Below are 12229 nucleotides of genomic sequence, written 5' to 3'. Positions count from 1 at the left end.
GCTGTCTGGATATATATACCAATTTCAAGATAAATAAATGACAGACCATTTAATAAGACTTTTACTACATGCCAGGTACTGTGCTAAGTTGTATACAGGATTATAGTTTGGGCATTTTTTTTTTTTTTACTTGGCAAAAATAAAATTAACAAAGCAAAGGGAGCAACAGGAAAGGATAATTGCATACATTAATAAATTAATGAATAAAAGAAAAGTAGCTATTTGTTAAATTTACATATCTATTTTGATTATTATATGTTTCAGTTCCAAAGATACCCAAGAGGGATTATTTCACAAAGGCCTTCCAAGTTTCTGTATAACTAATGAAATGAACTAGAATTCCTTTCAAGATCCTTTCTAGAAATAAAATTCTAAGCATAAGAAAGTCAAGAAAAATGTAAATTAAATCAATCTGTTGTAAGTCTAGAAGATTATATGACTGAAAAGTTTTCTCCATCTAACAGAAGGAAGTTCTCCAATAAGAGCTGTCAGCTGCCATAAACATGGGTAGAAAACACTGTCCTTCTTGAAGTAAATGCATCCTACAGGCATTAATTCTGCAAGATCATAATCCTAATGCCATGAATCCCCAACAGCTCTATCTTTTGACATATATGAGTCAAGAAAATAATTAGAGCAAAGCACATCTGAGTAGAAGTCCAGTATTAGTTGTTGCTACTTCAACAAAAATATTTAAAGCCAAAAGATGAATCACATAAGTGAGATATAAACAGCACCTGAGCCTAGGCTTTTACTTTACATTTTCCATATATGTTCAAAATGTACCTGGCTCACATGTCAATATATGCACATCCTTTTCAAGAAAAATTACAGGTATCTGATGGTCTTTTCCAGGAAAATACAGAGAATCATTTACAACTACATCAAGTCATCCAGAGAGACACAACATGACTCCCACAGACATACTTACAATGCAAAGAATATACTTTAAAATGTAAATGAATTTTTGTAATGAAATGTTCTAATTAGTCAGTTTCCCATCAGTGAGTCTGAGAAATTGGAAAGCTGTTTTTCTTTAACTACATTCTCAAACAAAAGAATCTATTGGCCAGAACTGAACTGTTCTAATCAAGGATCCATCACTCCAGTTTATACAGTTTATCACATGCTTTTGAGAAACCATGTACATTTCTGCTCCAATTAAGTCAGCAAACAGATAAGAGAGCTGGAAGTGAACCCAGGTCATAACAACCTCCCTAAGGAGAAAAAGCACACTGGCTGTGGCTCACTATCCCCACTCACCCGGATGCGTTTGGCTCGACGCATGTCATCAGCTGTCATCGTGCTCTGGGTAGGCACTGTGCTCTCCTCATGTTGGGGCTGCAGATGCACTGGGTGGGTTTCTGGCGGATGTTCCAAAGCAGGCTGTGTTTCTGATGGCAGCTGAGGGATTGGCACAGGAGTCTGTTCCTGCTGGTCCAGCCCATTTAATGGAGCTTGTCCATCCTCATCAAACTTCTCCAACCCCTTGCTAGAGAAAGGCAGCAAGTCCTGAAATTGAAAATCAGACAGTGATAATTTTCCCTATCCACAGAAGAAACCTGCAGAAGCACTTTACAGAATTACTGCACATTTCCAAATGAACACACTAATCATCCATTGAGAAAAATGCCCTCTCTCTGGGAAAGTTAATTAGGTAAATAAGCATAAAAAAGAAATATCACAGCAAAAACAATGAGCTATTTGAACCTTGGCAAAGAAAAAAACCATTATGTGATTCTTCTGGAGTTTCATCATCAGAATTCAAAAACATTTAAAAATTAGGTCTAATTCTATTATAATATTTACATTACACCCTCAGGCAGGAATAACAATTTTTTTGTGGCAGGTCACAACAGGATATATATCCCTGCTTGCTTCTCTCTGATTATATTTTCATTATCAAAAGCACATAATTACAAAGACATAAGCATGAATTTTTTTCACCAGTCTTAAGTCTTTATATAACAAAGTTAGTACATAAGAAATATATTCTATTTTCAATTCTCTATCTATAAGTACCTGTGTTCCTTCCTCACATTTTTCACCATTTTCATTGGTGACTTCCAAACGCATGAATTTTGGAGGCCGACCTGGCCGTCGTCCAGGGCCAAACCTCCTCTTGCCTCTTCCTCTGCCTCTGCCTCTTGCTCTGTGAAAAAGAGAGGAGGATGTTTGATTTAAAATATTCACATCATTCTCCAGGATTGCCATAATTAATGTTGCCCTATCTTTTTTTTTTTTCCCCCCTGAGACTGGGGTTAAGTGACTTGCCCAGGGTCACACAGCTAGGAAGTGTTAAGTGTCTGAGACCAGATTTGAACTTGAGTCCTCCTGACTTCAGGGCTGGTGCTCTATCCACTGCACCATCTAGTTGCCCCCTACATTGTAAGGGCCCTTTAAATGGGCAGGAAATTGAGTGGCCTGGAAGTAATCTCTGTGGATATTAGGACTGCCCTATGGGTGGGATCTTGGCCATACTGAGATAGCTTCGTAATGGGTGACGACTCTCTCGCTGATTGGCTGTGTGTGTGTGACCTCACAGGCCCTATATAAGCCCACTGCAGACAGCAGTCGCTCTCTTTAACCTGGCTCTCTTTAATCTGGTTCCCTAGCCTGGGTAGCCAAGCAGAGATGGATAGCCGAAAGAGGTAAGGATTTTGGTAGTGAACAGGTAGGTCTTCAGACCAGGTATTAACTAGGGAACCAACAAGTCAGGGCATCAAGTCAGGGCATTATATGAGGAGATATAATAAAGGCTTTTAAGATTACACATGGCTGTTCTTGACCGTGCTACTGGTTATTAAACTATAGATTCAAGAGATCGTGGCCAGAGACCTTTGAAGGCCTCAGAGGAGGCGAGCCGGGCAGAGTTAACACTGCAAAGGTCAGTGGTCAAAGGTATTCTGTTGGGCCTAGGACAGACTAGTAATTGTAAGTGCCAGGAGGGCATGTTACACTGCATGAGTAATTTTTCAACACTGGCCCTTGCAAAACCTTCTGTTCCAAATTTTTCCCTCCTTCCCTTCACTCCTTCCCCTAGCTGTCAGGTAGTCCAATATTTAACAAAACATGTTAAATTTGTTAAAATATATGTTAAATCCAATATATGTATACATATTTATACAGTGATGCACAAGAAAAATCAGATCAAGAAAAAAAAAAAAAAAAATCTGAGAAAGAAAACAAAATGCAAGCAAACCACAACAGAAAGAGTGAGAATGCTATGTTGTGGTTCACAGTTCCCACAGTCCTTTCTCTGGATGTAGATGGTTCTCTTCATCACTGACAAATGGAATTGATTTGAATCATCTCATTGTTGAAGAGAGCCATGTCCATCAGAAACAATCATCGTATAGTCTTGTGATTGCCATGTACAATGATCACCTGGTTCTGCTCATTTAACGTAGCATCAGTTCATGTAAGTCTCTCCAGACCTTTCTGAAATCATTCTGCTGGTCATTTCTTACAGAACAATAATATTCCATAACATTCATATATCACAATTTATTCAGCCATTCTCCAATTGATGGGCATCCATTAATTTTCCAGTTTCTTGCCACTACAAAAAGGGCTGCCACAAACATTTTTGCACACATGGGTTCCTTTCCCTCCTTTAAGATCTCTTGGGATATAGCTCCAGTAGAAACTTAGTTGGGACTTTTAAGGAATCCAGAAGACTGAGATACTTAAGTAAGGAGAGCATTCCAAGTATAAGGGTCAACCATGAAAATGTCCAAGGTTGGGAAATGTAAGGTCTTATGCAAGGCACAACATGGTCATTGTCTGCACTGAATGTACTGATATACTGAAGGGTAAATGATGAGGAGAAGGGAAATATAAAGTGTAAGAAGACAGGTAAGGGGGAGACAGAGGGGAACATTTTGAAAAGCTTTTAAAGGGCTTTATATTGGATCTTGGCGGGACAGGGAATCAAAAGATCTGTGATTTAGGGAAAAACATTTTGGTAACTGAGTGTAAGATGGACTCACGTGGGAAAGAGGCTTGTGGCAAGCAGACCAAACAACAAATTATTTCAACTATTAGCATGAAGTAATAAGGGTCTGCATGAGGATGATAGAAGTTGTAGGAGAGAAGAGAACATAATGCAAGAGATAATATAAGGTAAAATAAATAGGCCTTGGCAATAAATCTATTGCCAAGGATGAGGTTTGAGAATAAGGAGTAGAGTAAACACATAGGTTCTGAGTTTGGGTGACTAAGGGCAGGACATCTTAAATTTTTTTCACAAACAACTCCTTTTCATTCAAGAAATTTTTATGTGACCCAGGTATATAGATAGGTATATAAAATAGATATATAAATCAAACAATTACTGATAATAAATCATTTCATGCCCCCTACATTGGGTTACAGGGTACCATATGGAGTCATAACCTGGAGTTTAATAAGTTGGGAATCAAAGGATAGGGGCACCAAAAACAGTAATAGGGATATCAGGAAGAATGGAGGATTCAGGAGGAAAGATGAGGTCATCTTTGGACATATTGAGCTTAAGCTGTCTACAGGACAGTCACTTTAAGATGTCCTATAGGTGGGTGGGGAGATGGGAGAAGAGAGGTCACAGAGACCTCTTAGGTCTTAGGATTTTTAAGACCTCTTAAAATCTAGGATTTCATAAGCAGATTTAATAATCATCTGCAAAGAGAAAATAGCTGAAACTAACAAGGGAAATAGTAAAGAAAGAGAAGAGAAGAGGGCCAGGACAGAGGGCCACCCTCCATTGGTAGGCATGACTTGGAGGAAGATCTGGCAAAGAAGACTGAGAAAAACTGACCAGACAGGAAAGAGAACCAGGATAGTGTGGTGTCCTAGAAACCCAAAGAGAAAAGAATATTATCAAAGAGAAGTTGACCAATGGAAAAGGCTGCAGATGTCACAAAGAATGAGGATTTTTAAAAGACTGCTGGAACTGGCAACTGAAATGATTATTAGTTAACTTTGCAGAAAGAATAATTTCAATTGAAAAATTAATTTGGAAGCCAGAATGTTGAGTTAAGAAAAGAGAAGAATGGAAGAGATGGCATCTATTATTGACAACCTTATCAAGAAATTTAGCCATACAGTTGGGGAATGGCTGAATAAGTTATGGTACATGAATGTTATGAATATCATTGTTCTATAAGAAGTGATCAGCAGGATGATTTCAGAAAGGCCTGAAGAGAGTTATATGAAATAAATGAACAGAAACAGGAAATCATTGTACATGGCAACAGAAAGATTATATAATGATCAATTCTGATGGATGTGGCTCTTTTCAACAATGAGGTAATTCAGGATGGGTTCTGTGATGGAGAAAGCCATCTGTATCCAAAGAGAGAACTGTGGGGATTGAATGGGGAATCACAACATAGTATTTTCACCTTTTTTAATTATTGTTTGCTGGCTTTCTGTTTTCTTTCTCTTTTTTTTCATTTTTGATCTGATTTTTCTTCTGCAGCATGATAACTGTAGAAATATATATAAAAGAATAATTGTACATGTTTAACATATATTGAATTACTTGCTACCTATGGGAGGGGGTGAAAGGGAGGGAGAAAAAATTTGGAACCTAGAGTTTTGCAAGGGTGAGTCTTGAAAACTATCTTTGCACATATTTTGAAAATAAAAAGCTATTATTTAAAGATTTTTTTAGAAAGAAATTTAGCCATAAAATTTCTTTTAAAAAAAGAAAAATGATAGGAAGAAAAAAATTTAGCCACAAAGTAGAAGAGTGATATGATATGATAGCTAGCAGGAATAGATGGATCAAATGAGAGTTGAGAATGGAGGACATATGAGCATCTTTATAAGGCAAGAGGGAAGCAACTAGTAAAATAGGAAGAATCAGTGAGACAGTGAAAGCCAATCTGCTGGAAAAGACAGGATGAAATGTAATTCTATGAGCATGTGAAAAAGGGCCATCTCATTATGTAAGACAGGTTTGCAGGTGGAGATAGTAGCAGAAGGTATTAAGGAGTTGTGAATTGAGAAGGGGAGGAGATGAGGAAGCTCTTAGTAAATGGCCTCGATTTTTTTAGTATAATAGAGGCAGGCAGGTCTCAGTGACAACCAGACATTGGAAGGAGTGGAACAGAAAAAGATTTAAGATGAAAGTATTTTATCTACAGATCACATATTCTAGAGAGCATATTCTAGTGGAAGGGTTGGGTAGGATTAAAATCAGTCTTTGATGAGATTGAGTTAGGGGGATAATAATAAGGAAAAGGACAGTGGAGGATGAAGAATGCAGTTTGTATAACAATGACCTGGAATTCAGGATCACCAGAATAGTTGAGTCTATTAACCACTACCGAGTGAGTTCCAGATGATTATTAGAATAACCAGGAATTCATCTTCAGGTTAGTATCCTCTCAGGGTGGTAGACAACTCATTTGAAGGGTCCACTGGGGAAAACAGATGGAATAGCATTTCTCTTCTATCTTTATAACCAGGCCAAACCAGTAGATGGGGAGAAGCAGGAAGAAAGGGATTCTCTCCATTTATTGCAGAATAGAAGGATCCCCTATAAGCATAAATGGTTCCTTGCAAACAGGAAGAAATCAACCTAGGATACTGGCAGGGAACGGAATTAACAATTTTCTGATTCTCAATTGGCAAAAGAGGCCAAGTTGGGAAAACTATATGCAATAGAATAGTATCTATCTAATCCCTGTAGGCAGATACTTTTCTGAAACAAATAATAAAAATAGCACAAAAGACAGTGATGACAAGAGAGTTTAAATATTTGGACCTCATTCTGCTAAAAAGAAAAAAATCTGAAAAAATTTCTTAACTTCCCTTGACATCAGTTTCATCAAATGAGAAGTTAAAAAAGCAATGAGGTTATTTAACATGGTTCATTCATAACAGACTGAAGGAGAAGCAGATGAAAGATACCAACTAAGCATGATAGCTGTGAACAAGTATTTGAAGGACTACCTTATAGCACAACAATTAGACTTGACTTCTTGGCCTCCAAGAAGAGAAGTACAAGCAATAGATTTTAAAACCTGTAGGGAAGCAGTTGACTCAGTATATGGTAAAACTTTCTAAAATTAGATATATCCAAAAGTAGAATGGGTCACTTCTGAAGGAAATGAGTTTTTATCACTGAAGATAAAGCAATTCAACCATATTATATAAAGATGTACTACAGGAACGGGATAGGTTAGCCTAGAAAAGGTACAAGTGATAACAACACTTTTAGTGGCATATCCCAAGAGTTCTGTTCTCAAGCCTATTCTAGTCTACATTTTTATTAATAACTTAAATAAAGACCCAAAGAGATCAAAAATTATGAATGACATAAAACTGGCAGAAACAATGGTCCAAAGTTAATAAGGCAGGGGCAGCTAATTGGTGCAGTGGATAGAGTACCAGCCCTGAAGTCAGGAGGACCTGAGTTCAAAACCAGGTTCAGACACTTAACACTTCCTGGCTATGTGACCCAGGGCAAGTCACTTAACCCCAATTGCTTCAGCAAAAAAAAAAAATTAATAAGGCATGTAAGACTGATAAATACAAAGCTCTGACTAAGTCCATAGGACTAGTATAGGATGATGAAATGTGTAACCAGACAGTACTTCAAATAAAATAATAATAATAATAAGGTTAAGTAGTAAATAAAATGACCTAGCTTCCAAAAAACTGAAGAATATTACTAATACAAATCTAGTTTAAAGCAAGAGAGTTAATCTCACTGTAATTTTTGCTGGTCAAAACATATCTGGAATACAATGTTTAGTTCTGGCCCCAATTACTGAAGATCTATGGCAAACAGCAATGTGTCCAAGGAAGAACAATAAGTACAGTGAGGCAACTCAACCATGTTATATAAAGATCAGCTAAAGAAATTAGAATAGTTGGCCTAGAAAAAAAAAAAAAAAGTTGAGGAATACATGATAACTGCTTTTAACTGTCTAAAGGACGGTCATATGGAAGAAGGGCTGAAGCTATTCTATGCAGCTCCAAGGTTAGAATGAATGGCAATGGTTGGAGGTTAGAGAAGGCAGAATCTAGTTCAATACACAGATGAATATGAGTAACAACGAAAGTTGTCCAACAACAGAATGGACAGCCTTATGAGGTGGTGACTTGGCAGGACTCAAAAAGAGAATGAATGGCCACTTACTTATAAGGGAGGTTTTAAAAAATGATTCTTATATGAGGCAGGAGACTAGGTTATATGAGGTACAAAATCCATTTTAATTTAAAATTCTATTAGAGGCAGAGTGGTATGAGGGAACAAATGCTTATGTAGGAGTCAATAAATACTTGGATTAAAATCCCTCCTCCAACACTTAGCTTTGGGCTTTGTGACTACTCATTTCACTCTGAGCCTTGGTCTCCTTATCTATAAAATGTGGATAATAATACCACCTATCTCACAAGGCTGTTGTGAGGATCAAATGAGTTAATATATGTAAAGTGCTTTGCAAAGCTCAAAGCACAATATAAATGTCAGCTATTATGATGATGATGATGATGTTCTATAAAGGGCTTTCTGGCTATCAATCCCTTATTAATAAGACCTGGAAAAAATATGAAATGGAAGTGTATTTCAGAGCTTGATCAAGCTTCCACATGCATATCTTCCCTCATACAAACTGGCTATAATATTCTTGGTCCAAATTCTTCCTTTACTTACAAATGATGTGGTTCTGACAAGTGGGAAAAACTATAGATGTGCCAGTCAGCCCAGCAGTGTGACTTTTGTGAGGCTCCCTAACCTCTCTCTCTGTATCTGATTATGCTCATCTGTAAAATGAGGGAATGGGTCTAGATGATCAAAAATATCCACTCTTTCTCTGCAATTCCAACTGTCCAGGAAACATGGTCCTATGGCAACAAGTTCTCCACTTGTTGGTATTTAGTGAAAACTAGGGGGAAAATGGACCAAGAGGTTTCTCACAGTACCTGTTGTTGTTCTCTACAGTCATGGTTAGATACTAAATACTGGGGGCCATTCATAGGAATCTTTTAATCAGAAAAAGCAATTAACAGATAATTAAGAAAAGATTCTGAATCCTGGAATACCAAATTTCTTTCTCCATTCTGTGTATACCACATAAATACCTGCTAAAGAAGTCCAGCTTCTCATCATGGGAATTGAGGTGCTGCTGAAGTTGCTCTGAGCTTATGAATCGACGGTTACATTCATAACAAGGCCAGTTCTTCTCTTGCTCTCTAAGAACTGTATTGAAAGAAGAAGAAATGTTAAGGTATATGATCAAGTCGCCAGAGAGAACCATATCTTATCAGTGTTCCTAGAATTTCCATCCACATTTAACCTGCCTGGCTGAATCATGTGATGCCTATATTTATTTGAATTATCAGATGCTTTGCCCAATGATCAAGTGATGCCTCAACACATAGTTATTGTGGTCCTTATCCAATTCATGCTAGACCTTCAATGGCACAATTGCTTAGCTCATTACACTAAACAAGAGCAGAAGTACTACTATTTAGAAAAATACACAAGTAATGCAGAGATTTTAGACCCAGTGATAATGGTTTTAAACAGAGATTTCTTAATTTTTTGTCTCATAAACCCTTTTGGCCATCCAATGAAGTCTACGGACCCCTTCTCAGAATTCTAAATCCATGTTTTTAAATGTATTAAATAAAATATGTAGGATTATAAAGAAAATCACTTAAATTGAAATATGGTTATCCAAAAAAAAATTTTTAAGTAAATTCATGGGCCCTTTGTTAGGAACTCTGGTCTAAAAAGCTCATTACATCACAACATAGGCACTTAAAAATCAATATCTTTCTTACAGCTCTTCAAGGCTGAGAACATCTAGACAAAGACTACTCTCTGATTGGGGTTTATAATTTAATATTTGTAAGTTTTCATTACATTAAATTATCTTTTCCAGAATCCATGAGAAAAAAAATTCATCATTATGCTAGCATTAAAAAGAGACATGTGGCTCTGAATAACTTTACTGACATATCACATGATATAAAAAATTTTTTGTACAAATAACATAAAATACAAAAAAACCAAATCACCTTTTCTTTCCTCTTCAGAAATGTCATGGATCTTCTGGTTTACAAACTCAGCATAGGATGCAGCATACCACACCTACAGGACACACATAGATGATCAAGAATCAACATCCATCCTTGGATCCTTTTGATGTGCTTTAACCATTCCTTCCACTTATCTGAATAAAAGGGTTTCTCCATGGCCCACAAAACATAAAATGATAAATTATCAGTCATGAAAATTATCTACTGGCAAATGGCCAAGTAAAACTGCATGCTTTCTTTGCTGTCTTCCCCTTTTACTTGCTCTGTGGAAAAACATGCTATACCTTCTAAAATTTCATAGCTTCCTCCCAAAAGATAACCACTGAAAATATCTACCAGAGATGTTATGTATGGCATTTAATATCATTCTAGGCATTATTCATATCAGAACTTTCATTTGTTACAGTAATTCACAGATTAAATGCTTTGGTTGCCTTCATTAATAAATATGCTTACAACAGAAGTGGCACTATTCCTCATTTTTTTAGAGAAGAGAATGAAACCCAAAAAGATTCCACAATTTGCCCAATATCATACAAGCAGAAAAAAAATCAGAGGTGGGATCAGAACCCTATTCCTTTCATTCTAGAGCTGGTGTTCTTTTCACAATATTATAATGAAGACTTAGAGTTCAGGCTTAGGCCTAGTCTCAGAACTCTGTTATTCATGTCTGCTGGGATCACCAAACCCATGGAAGCTAATAAAAGACACTGAGGAGCTTACGGAGAGAGAAGAGCACAAGGAAAGCCTCCTCAGACCCCCCACAGCTCTGGGACAGCCGGTGGATGAGGAGCCATCAAAAGAACACACAGCAAACAGGCAGGGAAAGCAAGAGGGAAGAGAAAGAGGAGCCAGAAGGGGACCGTGGACGGCAGAGTCAAAGAAGACTAGACAGGGAGTCTGGCACGAAGAGATTGGTCTAAATTGGAGAAGATAGTTCTGCTGAGCAAGAAGGTGGGAAACCAGACTCTCAGAAACCAGCCCATTAACCAAACACAGGGACTTTCCCTCTGAATATTAAATAATATATTGAAGAGGGAGCAGTCTTACCAGTCCATTTAAAAATCAATTCACAAAAGATCAAGCATAATGCCATTCACACACTTATTCATACCCACTAACTCACAAATTTATCAGTCCTTTCCTCTTAGGCCCATAGTAGTAAATGATGCCTTATGAGGATATGGAAGTCATGGCTTCTTCACTGCCTCATCTTTGCACTTAAGGCTTTGTCATCAGAACAGCAAAAAGAATTCTGAAGAGAGTATCAAGGGGAACTACTTTAGTTCTGGCCTTTCCTATCCAGAAAGGGCACCGCGAGGGCCATGCCCTACCTTGAGCTCCTGTTTGGGTTCTACGTTCTTTATTGTTGTATAATAGACATGGTGACCATATTGGTAAGCCACCAGGTTCTGTTCCAAGTGATTCTGTGCTGGACGTACAAACATCATCCAGTTACAAAGTGCTTCATCAGACAACTCAAACCACAGGTCTTCATGTATGTCTCTGTCTTTCCTCTCCCCCTTTTCAAGTGAAACCTGCAACCAAAAAAACATGAGAAAAAAGTCACCAGAAACTTTCAAAACCATATGCATCAATCCTATAACATACTGAATATACATCTTTGATAAAGGTAGGTCAGCACACTGATTGTACTGTTTGCATTCCTATCACCACAAATTATCTAGCTATAATCTGAGACTTTACTCTCCATTGTAGGGCTTAATTATGATTGTTGTCAAAATTGAGAGAGCTGCTCCCTATCCCCAACCTATCAACTAGTGTTCACTTTTAAGTTCCCTTTGGACCATTTTTAGTCAGATTATTTTTTTTTAAGTCTTTATCTTGGAATAAATAAATCTTGCCAAAATAAACATATCCTCTATATTATGACAGTAAAGTTCAATGTGCATCATTGCACTCTTCACACCTTGAAAGTATATGGGTTTCATGATATTAGTGGTTCAGAGTTATTTTTCCTCACTGTTTAGATCTCTGACTAGCATCTGATTTCTATATTCCTATAGACTATATTCCTAACTCTTACCCACTCACAGTGGAGCCACAAAAAACATGTAACTAAGAGGTAGAATTTTTAAGTGATAATCCAATAGATTAAATAACATGTAAAGTGTTTTGCAGATCTGAAAGTGTTATATAAATACTGGCTGCTACAATTATAACAGAC

General features: G+C 37.2%; 1 protein-coding gene across 2 annotated transcripts in view; it reads right to left on the bottom strand.

The window, feature by feature from the left end:
- The window catches only part of PRDM10 (PR/SET domain 10), a 138646-nt gene that overhangs the window by 51349 nt on the left and 75068 nt on the right, over window positions 1–12229 (bottom strand). For both annotated transcript variants that reach the window (XM_074303799.1, XM_074303800.1), the window contains exons 7-11: window positions 11376–11579; window positions 10021–10093; window positions 9079–9196; window positions 2023–2152; window positions 1264–1512 (exon numbers count right to left, since the gene is read on the bottom strand). In XM_074303799.1, the coding sequence (XP_074159900.1) occupies window positions 1264–1512; window positions 2023–2152; window positions 9079–9196; window positions 10021–10093; window positions 11376–11579 (774 nt within the window). The remainder of the gene's footprint in view (window positions 1–1263; window positions 1513–2022; window positions 2153–9078; window positions 9197–10020; window positions 10094–11375; window positions 11580–12229) is intronic.

This window comes from Sminthopsis crassicaudata, chromosome 3 (assembly GCF_048593235.1).
Source record: "Sminthopsis crassicaudata isolate SCR6 chromosome 3, ASM4859323v1, whole genome shotgun sequence".
Taxonomy (NCBI): Eukaryota; Metazoa; Chordata; class Mammalia; order Dasyuromorphia; family Dasyuridae; genus Sminthopsis; species Sminthopsis crassicaudata.
This window is presented reverse-complemented; position numbering and strand designations above follow the sequence as displayed.